The sequence below is a fragment of the Typopeltis vanoorti genome, chromosome 11 (assembly GCF_054136105.1).
Source record: "Typopeltis vanoorti isolate ZY-2024b chromosome 11, IOZ_Tvanoo_1.0, whole genome shotgun sequence".
Taxonomy (NCBI): Eukaryota; Metazoa; Arthropoda; class Arachnida; order Uropygi; family Thelyphonidae; genus Typopeltis; species Typopeltis vanoorti.
The window spans coordinates 13,040,043-13,060,523 of record NC_143559.1 but is presented as its reverse complement, the minus strand read 5'-3'; the positions used below and the strand labels follow the sequence as shown (position 1 = coordinate 13,060,523).

Here is a 20,481-nt window from a genome sequence, read left to right as displayed (position 1 = left end):
TTTTATGTAAGATGTAATTATTGAGACATAATTACATAAGAATTGTACATGAAATAAGAGAACTAGAGTTTGAAAGTGATGGATCTGGTGATGATAGAGCATCAGAGAAATGCCTATAAGTAAGTTGACCATTTTGTTACCAATTGGAGGGGGGGGGGACATGAGTAGTCAAGTATGTGGAGTTTTCAGTTAATAAAGAGGTATATGCCAACTATAGAATTACGATTAGCTGAGAGCAATACCATGACATAAGAAACCGAGCATGAGGAATGGTCAAGGAGGTTTACTGCATTCTTAGAGTCAGGAAGATAAATCAGGTGGAAGTTAAATAAATAACAACATCATTAAGCAGGTTTACATAAAAAGAAAGTGATGCATAATGAATACAAGAAGAAATACAATAAACAAGTTGAAGAACTGTAAACACACAAGCAAGAGGATTATGAGAGTAAATTAACCTTAACCAGGCCAAAAGAAACACCAGAAAGTTCTTGTACTGCATGTAGGATAAAATGATAACTTTCATGAATTCAGATGGCAAGAGAATGAGAGCATCAGAAGAAATATAGTTGAGTTTCTGAATGATCACATTACAAGGGTGTGTCATTCAGACTGACATGTACATTTATTCAGCTTATATATTCTTCCTTTCATTCATTATTTCAGTTTGGGACCACAGGTGAGAAGCTGCATGCTCCACTGTGTAACTAAACTGGAGACGGGAAGAGATCTTGGGAGTGATATTTGATAGATTTTTGAAGTTCTGGGGGGGGATACAAAAGTGGTGAATGGAAATTTCGAAGATTACTAAAATACTGGACAGGACACTGGCTAACAGACTTCTTCTCTCAACCAAACTATGAAGTCTGTTTCCCTTTAGTCTGTCCTCACAACCACCATTCAGTCCACAGTCCAGATATAATTTTTATTTGCTTCTGTGTCCTCTCCAAATGCTGTTGACAAGATGTGATTTGATCAAAGATTTATACAACAGAACCACCACCCTCAATCAGACCACATCTGGTCACCAGCATTTGAAGAGAAAGTAACCTTGGAGAGAATACAAAAGCAGATAACAAAAATTATATTAGGACTTTGGAATGAACGGTGGTTATGAGAACAGACTAAAGACAAACAAACTGCAGTCTAGTGGATAGAAGACAAAAAAGTGATTTGACTGAGACATCTAAGCTATTGAGAGGCATTTAGAGATATTGAGAATTTAGAGAATTATTGAGAGATTGACAGTGGAGTAATTTTTCATATAGTAGAAGTACCTCTGGAAGAATGATGGAACAATGTGTCCTTTAATTGGAAAAGACCCTCTTCAAGAAGAGAGGAATCTTAGGTGGAATTTTTCAGCTGAAGGTCAGTTAACTGATCTCACAAAACATCCTTATACTCCATGGACATATAACCTAATAATAATAGAACAAAGGGAGCAACAATAACAAGAATCTACCGAAGTTGAAAAAGAAACTGGTGACTAAGAGGGTAAGAGTGCAGACAGTTTAAGAAATAACATGATAGACTGTATTTGCTAAGGACTTTTTAAGATAAGTCTCATGATTCCACTGAAGTCCTGAACAATAAAAGTTGATTACTGACTTGATGTCAAATTAGATGATTTATATATAAAATTCACTGCTTTACAACCTGTCACTGAAGGTCATTCCACATATGGTCATTTCTACCCTAACAGTAAAAAATGGACTTTGTATGTTTGTTCTCACTTTTCATTATCTTTTTATTATGCTTTCCAATAGATTAAGGCAAGTACTTTGTCTTGATAAAGTACACATGATTTTTACAATAGTTTCCAGATTATCTAGCCTTAACTCACACACACACACTATACTAAATCTGCTAGGGATTATTATTATTATTATTATTTGACACCTCCAGGGAGTCCAAAGACTCATCGAGGGAGAGTGTGCCAACAGCCTAGTTGGAAGGAGATCGAACGATTGATCTCCTTCCAACTACTAACTGCACTCAAACTTGCTTAACTTTTTGCTGAGCAATTAGAAGCACAGGCTCTACCAATCGACCAACCTTTGCTGGCAAATCATATGTGGGGAAAATAATAATAAAGCCTTAACATTATTTCATTGTTCAGAAATACTCTCTCTATTATAAACCTACGTTGTAAAAAAAAAACTTATCTTACCATGAGTAAGCTAAGTTTTTTTTGATATAATCCAAAAACTCTGATCTGGAAACCATACATGGAACTTTTTCAAGCCACTTCAGGACTTAAATAAATGGTCAGATCTAGTCTCTAGAATAGAGTTCTGCGATTTAACCTTTAAAATCCTCTAATTCCTTTAATACAGTGAGTGACTTAATCTCTTATGGGTGTGAATGCCATTAAAAATAATAATAAAGCTCTAAAATTATTTCACTGTTGAGAAATACTCCTTTTTAATATTAACTGCCATCCACAAAAAGTTACAAACCTATATAATATTAGTACCATGGACAGGCCAGCGTTTTATTTTATTGTTTTACATAAGTTAAAAATTCTTGCTCTTGAGACCATTAGTGGAACTCTTTCAAGCCAATTCATGCCTCCAGTGAGTGGAGCAGAAGTCTCACACTTGGCATTGAAATTTATCTTCATCTAAAGATATTCACAAACATCCATGCACATGGCAGAATTCAAACCTACAGCCTAGAGAGGAGGTTTGATATCTATCTATTTATTTAGTCAACAAGGCTGGTAGTTCAAACTGATTATCTGATTAACTACACTTCACATGGCTCACTAATCACTTCATGGAAAAATTTGGGGGAAAAAAAAATGAAATTCCTACACTCTGTTCCTACCTCAAGCCTGAAAAAACAAAAGACTACCCAATTTTAATAACAGCTTTAACTGTGATTAATTATGTGCTTAATTAAATGTGGTTATTTATATAACTTATTTGGTATGAGGATATAGAATACACTATACATTTTAAACTGGAAAAAATGAAGTAAAATGTTAAACGTTAACAAAAAATAATTTCATTAATTATAGGACTACTCAAACATTCACACAAAAAAACAACAAACCACAGAAACTAATGTAAGCAAAACTAAGACCTAGTCTAACCAGATATAACTGAATAAAAGCAATATAAAAATATACCAATGTCTTTCTTTTCTTTTTTTGTCCTCTGTGATAGTTTATAAAAATTTTTGAAAAACACAAATACAAGATGTCCTTAATAAAAACCTGGATAAAATTTTTTGAAAAACACAAATATAAGATGTCCTTAATAAACAACCTGGATGTTGCAGTTTACATTTACCTTCCCTGAGTTAATTATTTTAACTACTTATTCACTCAAGTGCTATCTCTGATCTGGAAGTTGGTGGCCATGGCCTTCCACTCATTCCTACCTTTAGAGATGCATCTAAAGATTTGTGCGTTACTTTTGCCTGTTCAGAGTACAATGTCCTTCATATAGTGATGTCTTTGTTGGTTTCTTCTTCTTTCCTGTAGTTTTCCTGCGATGATCATAAAGATCAATCCTACTTCTCTTAGCACATCTTAAAAATTTCATTCTCATCTTCAGTAATTTTCTTTTTCTTTGTTTCCTCTATCAAGTACTTGTTTATTTGTGACCTTTTGAATACAGCTAATATGCATCATTCTTCTTGGTAATCACATTTCCAGAGCCATCAATCATTTTTTCCCCCATTTATTTTATGATAGTCCATTGTTTTCGAGGTTTTTATTTCTTTTTCACATTTCTGTCATCAGTAATTAGATTTCCCAGATATATAAATCTATCTACTTGTTCTATGAGGATGGCCTTTCAAGGTTATCTTTAGGTTTTTATCCATTGCTTTATCTCTGATTATAACTGCTTTTGTTTTGTGGGTGTTTATTTTTAACCCAAATTTATCACAGCTCTCTGGTAGTTTATGAACTAATATTTTGCAAATCATCTTCATTCTTGGTGATTAGTACTGCATGTCTTAGGGTATTTATATTTCTTTCACCAAATGAAATGCATCTATGTGTTTCAATTTCTTGCATGACCAAGAAGATCCTAAGCATCAATGGTGATAATACACATCCTTGTTGGAGTCCTCTTTTTCATATCTATCCATTATAAAAAAGGATTGCTTATCTTTATTGTGGATTGTTGATTTCAGTATGTTTTTTTTTAAATCCTTAAATATTTTGAGTTCAGTCCAATGTTTTCTAAGATTCCTAGAAAGTTATCATGAGAGAGTGTCAAATGCTTTCCTGTGAAATCTATGAAGCAGAGGTAGAGCTGTTTTTGTATAGTAAATGATCTTATGCATATCATTCTAACTTAAAGTTTTGGCCTATAGAAGCATGGGCATAATTTTGAGAAATATACTTCTCTCAATGAGTCCTTGACTCCCTGGAGGGTCTTAGATAATTAGATAACAATACTGATCACCAAGGCTTTTATCAACAAAGATGTTTTATTAACGCTTATATTTCGCTGATTTTCAACTCAGCATCATCAGAGCACAACGCACATGTAAACGCGACAGTGAGTGAGTGAGTGAAACAATATAATTGCAAAAGACAAAAGATCTAAAGTCCTATTTTTTTGTCGCCCTCTAACAAAAGAAAAAAAAAAAAAGCAGTTATCCAGAAGTTTTTCTTAGGATAACTGTCTCCCAAATTTTTGGCAAATTAATGCAACCATATTTGTTAAGGTTGGGAGAATTCTTCAAAGCCATTGCTGACTCAAAAAATAATCTTTCAGATCTATAACGACTCCTAAATAGCACATTCGTTTTCTTCCATCTAATACTGTGTGAAGGAGTGTCCAAAGCGTGGTCTGCCAGTCTCGACTTGCCATAGTAATAGTAGCTAATGTATCTTTCATGTTCTTCCAGGCGGATGTTCACTGATCTTCCTGTTTGCCCATAATAGGCCAAGTCACAGTCACATAGAACTTCATACACTCCAAAAGGGTGAAGTTTATCCTTAAGCGAGTGGATCAGAGTTGCCAGCTTGACATGAGGTTTGAAGGTGGTGCGAAGGCCATGTTTCAACAGTACAAGAATACAACATGAAATGGTCATGTTGTATTCTTGTGTATTAGGGGAGGGTGAAATAATGGGCTTATGTAGTATTTTATCTATTTTGTAGGGATTGTAGCCATTGGCTAAGAACGTATGGTGCAGGTACTGGAGTTCAGTGGTCAGAGCTGTATCGTTAGAACAAAAAGGCCATGTGCTGTAATTGCACACTTCTTTTCTTTTGTATTATTAGCATATCATAATACTGCAAATGTGTCTGCAGCATTACATTATATGCATGCATTCTGACCCTTGGTGATCAATCTAACAGATAAGCTTAGGTGTTGATGGTTATTCATGACTTATTTTTCACGCTATTAACAACACCACCAACACTTTTATCAACAAAGATGTTTTATTAACGCTTATATTTTGCTGATTTTCAACTCAGCATCATCAGAGCACAACGCACATGTAACCGCGACAGTGAGTGAGTGAAACAATATAATTGCAAAAGACAAAAGATCTAAAGTCCTATTTTTTGTCGCCCTCTAACGGGAAAAAAAAAAAAAAGAAAAAAAAAAAAGCAGTTATCCAGGAGTTTTTCTTAGGATAACCGTCTCCCAAATTTTTGGCAAATTAATGCAACCATATTTGTTAAGGTTGGGAGAATTCTTCAAAGCCATTGCTGACTCAAAAAATAATCTTTCAGATCTATAACGACTCCTAAATAGCACATTCGTTTTCCTCCATCTAATCCTGTGTGAAGGAGTGTCCAAAGCGTGGTCTGCCAGTCCCGACTTGCCATAGTAATAGTAGCGAATGTATCTTTCATGTTCTTCCAGACGGATGTTCACTGATCTTCCTGTTTGCCCATAATAGGCCAAGTCACAGTCACATAGAACTTCATACACTCCTGGGTGTGCTAAAGGGTGAAGTTTATCCTTAGGCGAGCGAATCAGAGTTGCCAGCTTGACATGAGGTTTAAAGGTGGTGCGAAGGCCATGTTTCAACAATACTTTGGCTATCTTTTCTGATGTACCTCTGATATAGGGAATAGAAATGGTCATGTTGTATTCTTGTGTATTAGGGGAGGGAAGAGTAATGAGTAATGGGCTTATGTAGTATTTTATCTATTTTGTAGGGATTGTAGCCATTGGCTAAGAACGTATGGCGCAGGTACTGGAGTTCGGTGGTCAGTACGGCATTTTAAAAACACTTACACACAGAGCCAGAGCCATTTGTTCTAACGATACAGCTCTGACCACTGAACTCCAGTACCTGCACCATACGTTCTTAGCCAATGGCTACAATCCCTACAAAATAGATAAAATACTACATAAGCCGATTACTTCACCCTCCCCTAATACACAAGAATACAACATGACCATTTCTATTCCCTATATCAGAGGTACATTGGAAAAGATAGCCAAAGTATTGTTGAAACATGGCCTTCGCACCACCTTTAAACCTCATGTCAAGCTGGCAACTCTGATTCGCTCGCCTAAGGATAAACTTCACCCTTTAGCACACCCAGGAGTGTATGAAGTTCTATGTGACTGTGACTTGGCCTATTATGGGCAAACAGGAAGATCAGTGAACATCCGTCTGGAAGAACATGAAAGATACATTCGCTACTATTACTATGGCAAGTCGGGACTGGCAGACCACGCTTTGGACACTCCTTCACACAGGATTAGATGGAGGAAAACGAATGTGCTATTTAGGAGTCGTTATAGATCTGAAAGATTATTTTTTGAGTCAGCAATGGCTTTGAAGAATTCTCCCAACCTTAACAAATATGGTTGCATTAATTTGCCAAAAATTTGGGAGACGGTTATCCTAAGAAAAACTCCTGGATAACTGCTTTTTCTTTTCTTTTTTTTTTTTTTTCCGTTAGAGGGCGACAAAAAAATAGGACTTTAGATCTTTTGTCTTTTGCAATTATATTGTTTCACTCACTCACTGTCGCGGTTACATGTGCGTTGTGCTCTGATGATGCTGAGTTGAAAATCAGCAAAATATAAGCGTTAATAAAACATCTTTGTTGATAAAAGTGTTGGTGGTGTTGTTAATAGCGTGAAAAATAAGTCATGAATAACCATCAACACCTAAGCTTATCTGTTAGATTGATCACCAAGGGTCAGAATGCATGCATATAATGTAATGCTGCAGACACATTTGCAGTATTATGATATACTAATAATACAAAAGAAAAGAAGTGTGCAATTACAGCACCCTAGGGATACTCCACAGTGTGCATCATTCACAAGTGAAGTTACGTCACTGACATGAGGAGAAAAAATGTTTTTTTTTTCCTTTGTGTGAAGTAGTTGACTCTCCCTATAACAAATACGTGAAAAGTCCTAAACCATAGCCCAATGCAAAATTGTTCCAAAAAAAAATCACTATAGCAGATATTCAGGATAACAAAGTATTCCTGTGGATCCTATAAGTTCACTGTACATAATGAGATCTCATTTACAAATAAAATCACATGACAATTTTCCTCAGTCTTAATACATAAATTCTATCAAAATCAGTTTATCTATTCTCAAAGTTGTTTCAAGCAGGTAATTGGATAGACAGATAAATGATAAAGAAAACTAGTGGTGCTGTTCACTTGCAAGCATTCTTAAAAATAGGTGATACCCCCCCCCCAAAAAAAAAAAATCAATGCAAAAAAATAATTGTCACTATTGTTTACAGTAATGTTTGTGGGACTTTTTTTTCTTTCATATTTCTATGCTGAATGCTATTATTCTTTTTTTTTTTAACCTTGTTCCAATTTGATGTACATTCATAATTTTATTATTATTATTATTCAGGCCTCCATGGAGTCAAAAGACTCACCGTGGGAGGTCCTTCCTAAGAACATAAAGTCTGTCAAGACTCATCGAGGGGAGGTCTCCCCCTAAGAAACACAAAGTCTATCATACCCCTCCTTAAACTCATTGACCGTTCTCGCTCTCACCACTCCATCAGGCAATGCATTCCACGGTTCAACCACCCTCCATGAAAAGAAACCACTCCTCACCCTCTTGCATATAGTTTCCTTTCATAACTTCCAGGGATGGCCTCTTGTCATCACTCCTTCTCGCTGTTCAACCAAGCGAAAGAACTCCCCTGTGTCAACCCTGTAACCACCTCTCAACAGTTTAAAGGTCCCAATCATATCACCTCTCCTTCTTCTATCCACCAAACTCTGCAGTCCACATTCCCTCAGCCGATCCTCATAACCAAAATTGTACAATCCTGAAACCATCTTTGTCATCCGTCTTTGTACCCTTTCCACAGTTAATTTATCCCCTTCAAATCCTGGGGACCAAATCTGAGAACAATAGTCTAAGTGTGGTCTGATCAGAGACTTATACAATGGAATGATAACCCTTTTATCTCTGCAGGTCAGTGTCCTTCTCATAATTGCAACAATCCTCTGTGTTACCTTCACCACCTTTGCAATATGTCCCCTAAATTTCAGGTTTCTATCAATCATCAACCCCAGATCTCTTGTCTCCCCTACTTCCTCCAGTATAACTCCTCCCATAGAGTATGCAGCATCCCATCGATGTTTCCCAAACCTCAAGACCTTACATTTTGCTGCATTAAACTGACACCCCCAATTCATTTGCCCATCTATCTAGCTTATTCAAATCCTCTTGCAGGGCTACCACATCTGCACTATTACTAATAATCCTTCCCAGCTTTGCATCATCTGCAAACAACTGAATATCCCCTTGCAATCCACTGGCAATGTCATTGATATAAAGGTTAAACAATATAGGTCCTAGTACTGAGCCCTATGACCCCACTTGTAACCTCCTGCCTCCTTGAAACTGCTCCACCATACACAACTCTCTGATATCTATCAGACAGCCAATCCTGAATCCAGTTGACCAATCTGACATCCAGACCCATGTGCTGCAACTTAAATATCAGCTTATCATGTGGCACCCTGTCAAATGCCTTCGCTAAGTCTAAGAAAATTGCAGTATATGCCTTTCCCTCATCTAATGTTCTTGTAACTTTATTATAAAAGGCTAGCATATTGCTAAAACAAGAGCGCCCTTTCACAAATCCATGTTGACTCTCACAGATAACATTACCCTCATCTGCCCAGTGCTGTATACGGTCCCTCACTACTTTCTCCAAGATCTTAACAACTACTGATGACACACAAACTGGCCTATAATTAGACACTTCCAGTCTGTTACCATCCTTATGCAATGGCACTATCTTACCTTCCTTCCATTCCCTGGGCACCTTTCCCGCAGCCAGACTTTCATTGAAAAGCCAGGTTAAAGGCAATGTCAGTTCCCTAGCACATTCTCTCAAAACTCGTGGTGAAATACCATCCAGTCCCAAAGCTTTACTGACATCCAGAGTACTCAGTATCTGAAACACACTCTCCTCCTGTACCTCTAAACCTCAAACCTGCCCTATCCCTCTAGCATTAAACCTGACTCCTCTAGGATGAAATACTCCAATAAAGTGTTCCTTGAACAATTCCACTATGTCCTCTGCATCAGTCAGCCATTTTTATCCCACAATATCATTCTTCCACAGTCATTTCTCCTCCTACTGGCCACATAGCTAAAAAAATTCCCTAGGATTTTCTTTGGATCTTAGGGCCAATCTCCTCTCAAATTCCAGTTTCGCTTTCCTTATTACACTAGTCACTCTTCTGGCCTGCGTCTTATATTCTTCATGCATCTTCTCTTCACCTGTCTCCTTATATCTCTTCCACAGCCTCTTTTTCTCATGCAATTCCTGTTTAATATTGTTTGTCATCCACTTTACTCCAAATTGTGTCCTCTTCTTCACTCGTGGTATACAACTTACCATTGCTGCTAACAAATATTCTTTCACAATTTCCCACGCACTAATGATATCACAGCCTTCCAATTCCTCCCTCCATGAAACTTCCCGAAGTTGATGTCTAAGACTATTATAATCACCTGCTTTATAATTCCACATAAGTTCCCGTCTTTTTGATACTCCTGCATGTCTATTCATTTTCCAAGTCAAAACCATATGGTCACTCTCTCCAACTGGTGGGAGAGATGTCATCTCAGTTATTATCAACTCTTCTGATGCTATAACCAAATCCAAAACTCTTGAACTTCTTGTTCCCTCTGTTACATGTTGCCTAAGACATTTGTCCCTCAAGAATTCTAGAAATTCCATTCCCCTATTGCTACATGCATCTTCCTCTCTCCAATTTATACTACTGTAGTTAAAATCTCCCATAATAATCATTCTTCTTGCACTTGCCAAAATTTTTAGGGGTGGCCTCTGTTTGCCAAACAGAGGCCACCCCTAAACATCTCCTGGTCCCCATCCTCTGTGCTCCTGGGTCTGTAGCAACACCCCACTAAATATCCTGTCTTGCCTACCTCTACCTCACACCACATGCTCTCAAAATCATTTGTCTCACTTCCATCCAAAGCCCTCCACTCTTAGAGGACATAGGTCGTCACTTATCATAAGCAGTACCCCATCACCACACTTTCCCCTCCTATCCTGCCAAAAAATGCTGTATCCAGCAACTTCTATTCCTGTTATTATATCCTCTTCTGTCAACCACATCTCAGTGATCCCAATAATTTTTGGCCAGGCTGATGCTATCTGTGCCACCAATTCCTCTCCCTTATTCCGGATACTCCTGGCATTAGTATAAAGCATATAAATGCCACTGTTTCTATACCCAGCATTATCCCCTCTAAACTCCACTGGGCTCAGTGTTACCTGATGTCGTCTACCTTCTCCCAAGTATCCATTCCCATAAGAGGCCACCCCTACTATCATCCTCCCTGGGACACACTGACTCGTTCAGAACAGCAATCTCTCCAGATGCCTACGTCCTTCCTCATTCAAATATAAGTGGCCTCTCGCATACAATTCCTCTCTTTCCTCAAATGCACTTCAAGCATCCACATATACCAGTCCTCTCTTGTCACACATTCTAGCTATTATGTCATTCAATATTACTGCTCTTCTGCTCAGCTCGTCATTATCATACCTAGGCAACACGGACACTATTTTTCCTCTCTCTGTCTTCTTCCATACAGCCTCAAGCAAAAATCTCATATCTCTCACTGCCCGACTTACATTACCACTCAAGTCATTTGTTCCTACCATCACAATCATCTCATCCACCCTTTCACCTCTCTTAATTGCCATAGCCACCCTTTCTATTGTTCCTCCTGGCAAACACTCCTCACGCATCCTATCTTGAACACCACAGATCATTGAGTCGCCATACATTATACCTCTTACCATTCCCTCTCTCTCAATCTCGCTTTCAATTCCCACCATTCTGAAGTTAGACTTCGTTAGATTAATCCCACTAATGACCTGCTTAGATTGCTCTCAGATGAATGATTAAAAAGCAATATATGTAATTGTTTCTTCTTTTTTTTAAATTAAAAACTTACAATGCTCTGTAACAGCCTTAAGTGAAAGACATTCATGCTTAATTAAGGTTTTAAAGGGCAATAAAGACATTTCTTACTCATAAAAATATGAGACAGAATAATAAATTGATATGCAGGATCAGTACTTGAAAAAGAGCAACATAAGTGATGACAATGGATGGAATAGAAAGGTAAACCCTAGAATAAAACTAAGAGTAAAAACCAAAATTATTTAAACAAGAATAATGATATATCTCTAAAAAACACCTAAGAAAACTGATCGCATTTAATCTCATGATTAATATGTTACTCAGAAATCAAGTATTGATTTCTGAGTAACATTGCCTAAGTATTGCATAGCAAACTCATTTACTGTAATACATTTAATGAAAATATTCCAGTGAAAGCCTTATAACAGCAATGCTATTTGAAAATAAGAAAAAAAAATTATTATAGCAAATCTTCTACTATAATGAACTTTTCTCTAGAAGTTTGCTACCAAAAGAGTTGATTATATTTTAAAACTCTTCCTAAAATTTAAATGAAATTACCTATATTTTCATGACAAAATAAGATAGTGTAAATATAAGAAATTTAGATTAAGGGTCCATTAACAGTGAAGATTCATACCCGCCATTAATGTAGGAAACATGCTGGTTGGAAGAGGACGGCTGCTGTTGCTGATCAAAGACGGAACTGTCAGGTGAGGTCTCTGTCGGCTGTGGAGGTGGTGGTGGCTGTTGGAGAGCCTGAGGCTGGGCCTGCTGTGGACGGACTAGTTGGGCTCTATGGAACCGCACTTCATCTTCTACCTTTTCCCGCTGTTTCTTAGACATCCGACCAAATTTTACAGCTAAATTCAAAAAAGTATTAAAAATAGGAACCCAGAGTACATCTGCTTTGATTCACTATTAAAATGAATTTTGAAGAATCTACGAATAAAAGTAACCATTATTACTTTCATAACAAAGCTTAATTTTAGACATCATAATCAACATTTCCTGTATGTATAGGATACCTATGGTGATCCAACAAAGAACATTTTAATTACTTTCCCATCAACAATTTTCATGCAAACTGGTCTATTATTTGATCAGTTTTAAAATTTTGGGTAGAGACATTCCACCAAGGTCGAGGTTTGGATGGGGAAGAAGAACTTTAGCACTTTCTTAAAAAAACAAACATTCAGCATAATCTCAGAGGATCCTGTGGACAGTATTAGTAACTTTTATTATTATTATTATTACCACGGGCTACTCCAGGAGTCCTTAGACTCATCGAGGGAGGCCCTAAACATCATGTTCACACAGCTGTTCAACATTCTCACAGTATCTATCATACCTTGCCTTGAACTCGCTCACTGTCATAGCACCCACAACAGACTCTGGCAGCTTATTCCACTCATTTACCACTCTAAAAGTAAAGAACCCAGCTCTAACACCCCTGCTAACCACGCTCTTGCCCAGCTTCCATGGGTGTCCCCTAGTTCTCCCACCACCAGTCCTGATCTCAAAAATATCATCTGAATTAATCCTATAGAATCCTTTTTAGCAATTTGAATGTCTCAATCATATCTCCCCTTTTTCACCTATCAACTAGTTTCTGCAACCCACAAATCTTCAACCTGTTCTCATATGGTTCATTCCATAGACCTGCTATCATCTTAGTCACTTGCCTCTGGATCCTCTCAACCTCCTCCCCATCAAGAAGGAACCGAGGTGACCAAATCTGGGCACAGTAGTCGAGATGAGGTCTTATCAGGGCTCGGTACAGAGGTACAATAACTTGTTTTTCTCTGCTCGTCAAGGTATTTTTCAACAACCAAGTGAGTTGATGAGCTGATTTAGCTACTTTCGCAATGTGCCCCCTAAACTTCATCTCCCTATCCACCAACACTCCCAAGTCCCTGGCCTCATCAATCTCTTGGAGTACAGTTCCACCAATGTGGTATACTGCTGCTAATCTTTTCACTCCGAAATGCATAACCTTACATTTTGTCACATTAAATTGACATCCATTCTCCTTAGTCCAGAACTCCAATCTATCTAAGTCATCTTGCAAGACTTTGACATCTTCTGCATTCACTATCGCCCTACCCAACTTTGCATCATCAGCGAACAAATGAACTGTCCCACTTAGACCATTCCCTATATCGTTAATGAACAGATTAAACAGCAGTGGTCCAAGAACAGAACCCTGTGGCACACCACTAGTCACAGGCCGTTTTTTGGACTCTACTCCTGAATAAACTACTCTTTGATATCTCTCCATCAACCACCCAGCTATCCATCTCACCAACCCTATATCCATTCCCATATGTTGTAGTTTACGGATTAGAATTCCATGTGGTATCCTGTCAAACGCCTTTGCCATGTCCAGCAGTATCACTGTAAACCCATTTCCCTTATCCAGTTCAGCCATCACCTTGTTATAAAACTTGAGCAAGTTACTGAGGCATGATCTACCCTTCACAAAGCCATGCTGTCCTCTGTACAGTATCTCATTTTCATCAATCCATTCCTGTATTTTTCCCTTGACTACTTTCTCCAAGACCTTGACAATGACTCCTGATATGCTGATCAGTCGGTAATTTGCAACCATAGTCTTGGATCCTCCTTTATGCAGTGGAACTATTTTCCCCTCTTTCCACGCCTTCGGGACTAAGCCAGACCTGAGACTCAGATTAAACACATTGGTCAAGGGCACTGATAATTCATTAGCCGCTTCATGCAAGACCGGTGCCGGTATACCATCCAATCCCACAGATGTATTCACATTAAGGTTCTGTAATAGACTATTCACCTCCACTTCATTCATCACAATTCCCATATAAACTAATGGTTCCTTCATTTTTTCAACGTCACCACCTGGATGATATACTTTTGCAAAGTGCGCGCTCAGTAACTCCACTATATCGACTGGTTCAGTGAACTCTTTACCATCGTCATTCCTTAAAATCATTTTGCCATGTACAGTAACTGCATGATGCAAGACCAGATTTATGACTTTTTTTTGGATTCAGTAAAGGATTAGTGTTGAGAAATGTGTTTGGTCAAACATGCTGATCAATCAGTAAAGTAAATTAACTTGCAATTACATGGAATTTAATACTCCAGTTAGCAGGAAAAAGGTGTACTCCATTCTTAGTAGATGGCAAACAAAGAGCTGATTTCATTAATAGGTTTAATTTTTATTTTTATTATTATTGGCAACTCCAAGGAGTCCTTAGACTCATCGAGGGAAGTCCTAAACATCATGTCAAGAACTAACCAACATTTGCACAGTATTTATCATACTTTGCTTTTAACTCATTCACAGTCATGAAACCCACAACAGACTCTGGCAACCTATTCCACTCGTTCACTACTCTCCAAGAAAAAAACCTAGTTATAAAACCCTTGCTAACTCTTACTCAGTTTCCATGGATGGCCCCTAGTTCTCCCACCAGCACACCTGTTCTGAAAAATTTCCTCTGAATTAACTCCTTAACGCACTCAACCGACTTAACTCGAGTCCAAGAAACTGAATTTTTTCCACGCACCCGAGTTTATAAGTGTGACCGTGAATTATGGTTTCACATATAAATACAACCAAATATACACACTAGACAATTTTGTGCCTATTTCCTTTCAGCCGAGAAAAGTTGCCAACGGCATATATCAGCTATTTCGTTTGTGTTTGCACATTTTTTGTCCACGATTATAACTGCCTAAATTTCTTTGAGTTTTTTTTTTTTGATGATCAATTGATTCAATGTGTTATGTATGAAACAAATAGATATGCGAGGAGTCGTACCCATGGTAAAGAAAAGACTTCTTGGTATGACACAAATTCAAATGAGATCAGAGTATTTTTGGCTGTTGTACTTCTGCAAAGTATAGTAAGAAAACCAGAATACCGTCATTATAGGACAAAAAATCCATTATTATATACACCATTTTTTCTGGATTGTATGAGTGGGAAACGCTTTGAGGCCATAAAACAATTTCTACATTTTTCAAATAATGATTTGAATTTGATCCAGCAAATCGCCCTCGTCAAAAACTCGACAAAATCTGGCAATTTATGATGATTTGAATAGAAAATTTGGCAATTCAATTATGCCAAAGAAATTGGTGACTATTGACAAAAGTTTATTGCTTTATAAAGGTTGTCTGAGATGGGTGCAATACATTCCTCTCAAAAGGGCCAGATTCGGCATAAAAACATACTTATTATGTGAATCACAAAGTGGATATGTCTATAATTTTATAATCTATACTTACAACAATACCATTCTGGACAGAGATTTTAGCAATCATCCAATGTCTTCGCAAGTAATGATGACTTTGATGAAACCTTTATTGAATAAAGGTTATTGTTTGACTATGGACAATTTCTATAATTCACCTGGATTAGCAGATTTATTGATAATAAATAAGACTGATGTTTATGGAAAATTACGTATCACGAAAAGAAGTACCCAGTGAATTGAAGAATAAAAAATTGAAAACTGGAGAAGTAATTGGTTTTCAGAGAGGGAAAGCGTGTGTAATGAAATGGAAGGACAAGAAGAATATCTCTCTTATCTCTACCATTCACACTACATCAATGGTAGATATAGAGATGTGCAAAGGAAGAATAATAAAAAAAACCACAGCTTGTGTTGGATTACAATCATACCATGGGTGGTGTTGATCGCATTGATCAACACCTGTCTTCATATGTTGTACCCAGAAAGAGAGGCAAGAAGTATTATAAAAAGATTTTCTTTCATCTCTTAGACCTGGCACTGTGGAACGCTTTTGTGCTTTACCAAAAATCTAGCAGTAAGATGGATTCACTTGATTTTTGCCTCAAAGTAATCGAACTCTCCATTGAAAAGTATAAAACTACAAGCATTTCAAGAAGTGGACGTCCATCAACCGAGTGGACTCAGTTTAGCGAAGTAGATGCGGTTTAGTTAACCTTTTTTTTGCAAAAAGAGACATTTTTTGTGCTTTTTTCCAAGATTTGTTAATGTTCTTTTGTGTATAAAGAAAATAAAGAATAAACAAATTGGCGGAAAAATGACCGCTTTCCGATTTTTAATTGGTGCGTTAAGGGGTTAATCTTGTAACAACCCCTCAGTAAATTGTATGTCTTAATCATATCACCCCTTTTCCTCATATCAACCAGTTTCTGTAATCCAGAAATCTTCTACATGTTCTTGTAAGGTTTATTCCATAGACCTGCTACCATCTTGGTCACTAGCCTCCGTATCCTCACCACCTCCTCTCATCAAGGCTCGATAAAGAGGAGCAATAACCTGCTTGTCTCTGCTCGTCAAAGTATTCTTCAGTAACCAAGTGAATTCTTATTCTAATGTACCTCTGGAAGATTGCTTTCATATGCTTTCACAACTCAAACAGTGTGACTCTGAATATAGTCAAACTGTTTGACTTTGTTATCCACTCAGGTTATTTTATTTGCCAAAAGAGATTTTACAGACAAACTGAAGGGATTGCTACTCTCTCTCTCCAGCTATAAATTAAAGATACCAAGAAATTATATTCTTAGTTTTGCCCTTTATCCAAGTGTAAGCAAGGAAGGTTTGCACATGAGGTAACTTCACGACTGGGCTACTTGTATATAGAGGCTAATGACTTCACATCGATTGCCTTAGTATCCTTATGGACATATATAATGCTATGCATTATGTGAAGAGCTACTACCCAGACCATTCATTGAGGTCTCATCAGTGGGAGCCAGACCCAGAAGTGATACCAAGGTTGAAGTAATGCAGAAGTCATATTTTCATATACAAGTAGTCAAAAGATGTCACACCTAATTACTAAATTACTTACTCTGGATTAGAGATAAATGAAAGTTTTTGCACCTGGTTATACTATAAATTAAAGATGCCAAGAAATTATATTCTTGGTTTCATTCTTTATCCAAATGTGAGCAAACAAAGTTTGCATGTGAAATATGGAAATATGACTTCTGCATTATTTTCAACTTTGGTATCATTTCTGAGTCTGGTTCCCACTGATGAGACCTCAATAAAAGTTGAAACTGGTCTGGGTAGTAGCCCCTCCCATAATGCATAGCATTATCATCATCATGGTTTATTTACAATTTGTAAATAGGGAAACGAACTAAATAAATAGGAAGAAGAAAAGGTTAATTATCATATGTAGGTTTCACTGTTTTCAGTCAGCTGAGTTATTTCTCGTGGAGAGAGAGAGAGAGTATCAGTGTTGATAATGTGGTTAATATACTGCCAAAATTGTTTAGTTGGTCTTCCTCTCTGTCTTTGTCCAATAGAGAGAGCATATAAAACTCATACTTTAACATCAAGATGTTAAAGTATGGAGAAGGACGATGTCTCAAATGATATCCAAACCAATAAAGTTGACATCTGTGCTGGGTTTCGATCAAGGGTTTTTGATTTTCCTCTTCTAAAATAGTGGAATTACAAATATGATCCTTCCAGGCATAACTGAGTAACAGTTTTAAGCAGGCTGTATTAAAGTTATTGATAGTTTTTATTGCTTTTTGGGTGGAAACGTTCCATGTTTCTCCACCATGTAAGAAGATAGCTTGAACGGTTGCTTTGTAAAGCTTAATTTTTATTTCCCAGGTGATAAGGGATGATTTCCATATATTTCTTAAATTCCTGTATTGATTAAGAGCTTTATATTTTCTTAATATTATGTCATTTACAGTATTATTTATATTCGAGCTTGAGTATTAGAAGTCTTTTTCTAAATACTCAAGGACAAATACAAAAATACGAAGCCATTGTTCAAAAACTATAATGTGAGAGAGTTTGTCCAATGTGATGTGTGTGTGGGATGTATACATTCCCGAATGAGGCTGGAGTTTGGATTGAAAGTGATAGTGGTGGGAGAACGTGCATAAAGTGTAAGCAAAGTGAGGAGTTGAAGTATGTGTTAGGTTGTGAGACAGTTATGGTTGAAGAAAGCCAGAATGTGAGTGAAATTAGTGGCTTGATAGGGAATTGCAATATATAAGATGGCAACGAGAGCGGTGATCAAAGAAAGAGTGAAAGCAACTATACAGAGAGAGAAAATGGTTTGAATGATAAAAAAAATGAGGAATTATTCGTAGGAAGTGAGATCGCTAGGTTGCGCGCAGTGATACAAAATGCACGACAATTAGAGCACCTGCAAAACTCTTTCCAGAGTGATTCAGCTAATGTAAATAAACAGCGTAAGAGTGGGAGAGTTTCTGAAATGAAGGAAAGAGTGTTGTATGGTGACTCGTTATTAAGAGGAGTGATAGATGGGAGTGTAACTAAATCGTACTTACCGGATGCGAAATTTAAGGATGTAAGTGAGAGTATTAGAGTGCAAAAACAGAGGGTGAAAGAATTAATAATTGTGACAGGTAAGAATGAATTGAAAGGTGATAAATTTTTTATGAGAAAGGACTTGAAAGTATTGTTAAAGGTAGCGAAAGAAAAGAGTGACAGAGTTAGAATGGTGAGTCTGTTGCCGCAGTATGACAGAGAGGAGTTTAGAAGGAGGGCCATAATCACAAATGACATTATGCGCAGGTTATGCAGACGGTGTGGTGTGGAATTCGTGGACGTGTGGAACGAGTTTGATTGGATGAAAGGACTTATACAAGATGGATGGCCTGCATTTCAATGGACTTAGTGTGTGGAGACTGGAAAAAGTGTTGCTGAATGAAGTGAAAATGGATGTGCAGAACCAGGGAAACTAGAACTACCCAGGAGGGGGGAGTGGATATGCAGACATCAGCGAGACAGTTGAGTGCAAGAATGTATATAATGTACCCGAGCCAGCACTAAGGACAAAAAATGGGAATGGGACATTTAGAATAACGCATTCGAGATAGGGGTGGAACAAAGGGATCACTGCATTTCATGTATACTAATGCTAGGAGTATTAGGAACAAGAAGGAAGAATTTTTGGCCTTGATTGGCTCTTCCTGGCAACAGGTTATTGGCATTAGTGAAACATGGCTGACAGAAGATGATATAGTTAGTGGGATAGAATGTGTAGGTTATAGTGTGTTTAGGAGGGACAGAGAGAATAAAATAGGGGGGGGGTGTTATTGATGATAGCTGAGGAGAATTGAAGTTGTATCGCAGGATAGTGAAAGGAGCTCATTTGAGGCTATTTGGTGTGAGATTGAGACTGGCAGAATAAAATATACAGTTGGGTGTTGCTATAGACCAGGTGATGGAATAGATGGTAGAGATAGTATGCATAAACAAATTGATGAAATGAGTGGGAGGGTAATTATTATGGGGGATTTCAACTATGGTAACATTGATTGGAAGGAGGAGAGGACACATGTGAGGAAGGAAATGGATTTTATTTAATTATTAAGGGATAACTATCTGAGACAGCATGTAATTGAAAATACTAGGGGTGCTTGACCTGGTAATAGCATCTCAGAATTTGACTGTAATGAATATGACCATGTTGCCACCTATTGGTGAGAGTGATCATAAGGTCTTGACCTGGGAGGTGGCTAAAGGTGTGGAATTACCATGCTGGCTAGTATGACAAGCTTAGGAGATTGCTTGGATCAGTGCCATGGCATGTACAACTGCAAGGGCTGGACGTCGAAAGAGCATGGGAAGTGGTCAAGAAGCATTTACAGGAGGTTATGGCTGATTGTATACCTAGGGTCCGAATAGAAAACAAGTAGGGGTTAAATGGATGAATAACACCATTAAGCTTGAGCTGCAAAAAAAGAAACAACTGTGGAGGGAATTTAAAGAAAGGGGTGACCTGCAGGCACACGAACGGCATAAAGTGCAGGCCAGAAGGGTAACGAGTGTGGTAAAAAAAAAAGCAAAAGCGGATTATGAAAGGAAACTAGCTATGCAAGCAAAAGAGAATCCCAAACAGTTCTTTCAATATGCTGCAAGCAAGAAAAAACTGTACATGGCAAAATGATTTTAAGAAATTACGATGGTAAGGAGGTCACTGAATCAATCGATATAGTGGAGTTACTGAGCGTGCACTTTGCAAAAGTATATCATCCAGGTGGTGACATTGAAAAAATGAAGGAACCATTAGTTTATACAGGAATTGTGATGAAT

General features: G+C 37.5%; 1 protein-coding gene across 1 annotated transcript in view; it reads right to left on the bottom strand.

Moving 5' to 3' along the window:
• Nucleotides 1-20,481, bottom strand: part of Hr3 (nuclear hormone receptor 3 ROR-beta) — a 125,753-nt gene that overhangs the window by 87,945 nt on the left and 17,327 nt on the right. Inside the window, exon 4 of the mRNA XM_090400760.1 lies at nt 12,045-12,267. Coding sequence (XP_090256886.1) covers nt 12,045-12,267 — 223 coding nt within the window. The remainder of the gene's footprint in view (nt 1-12,044; nt 12,268-20,481) is intronic.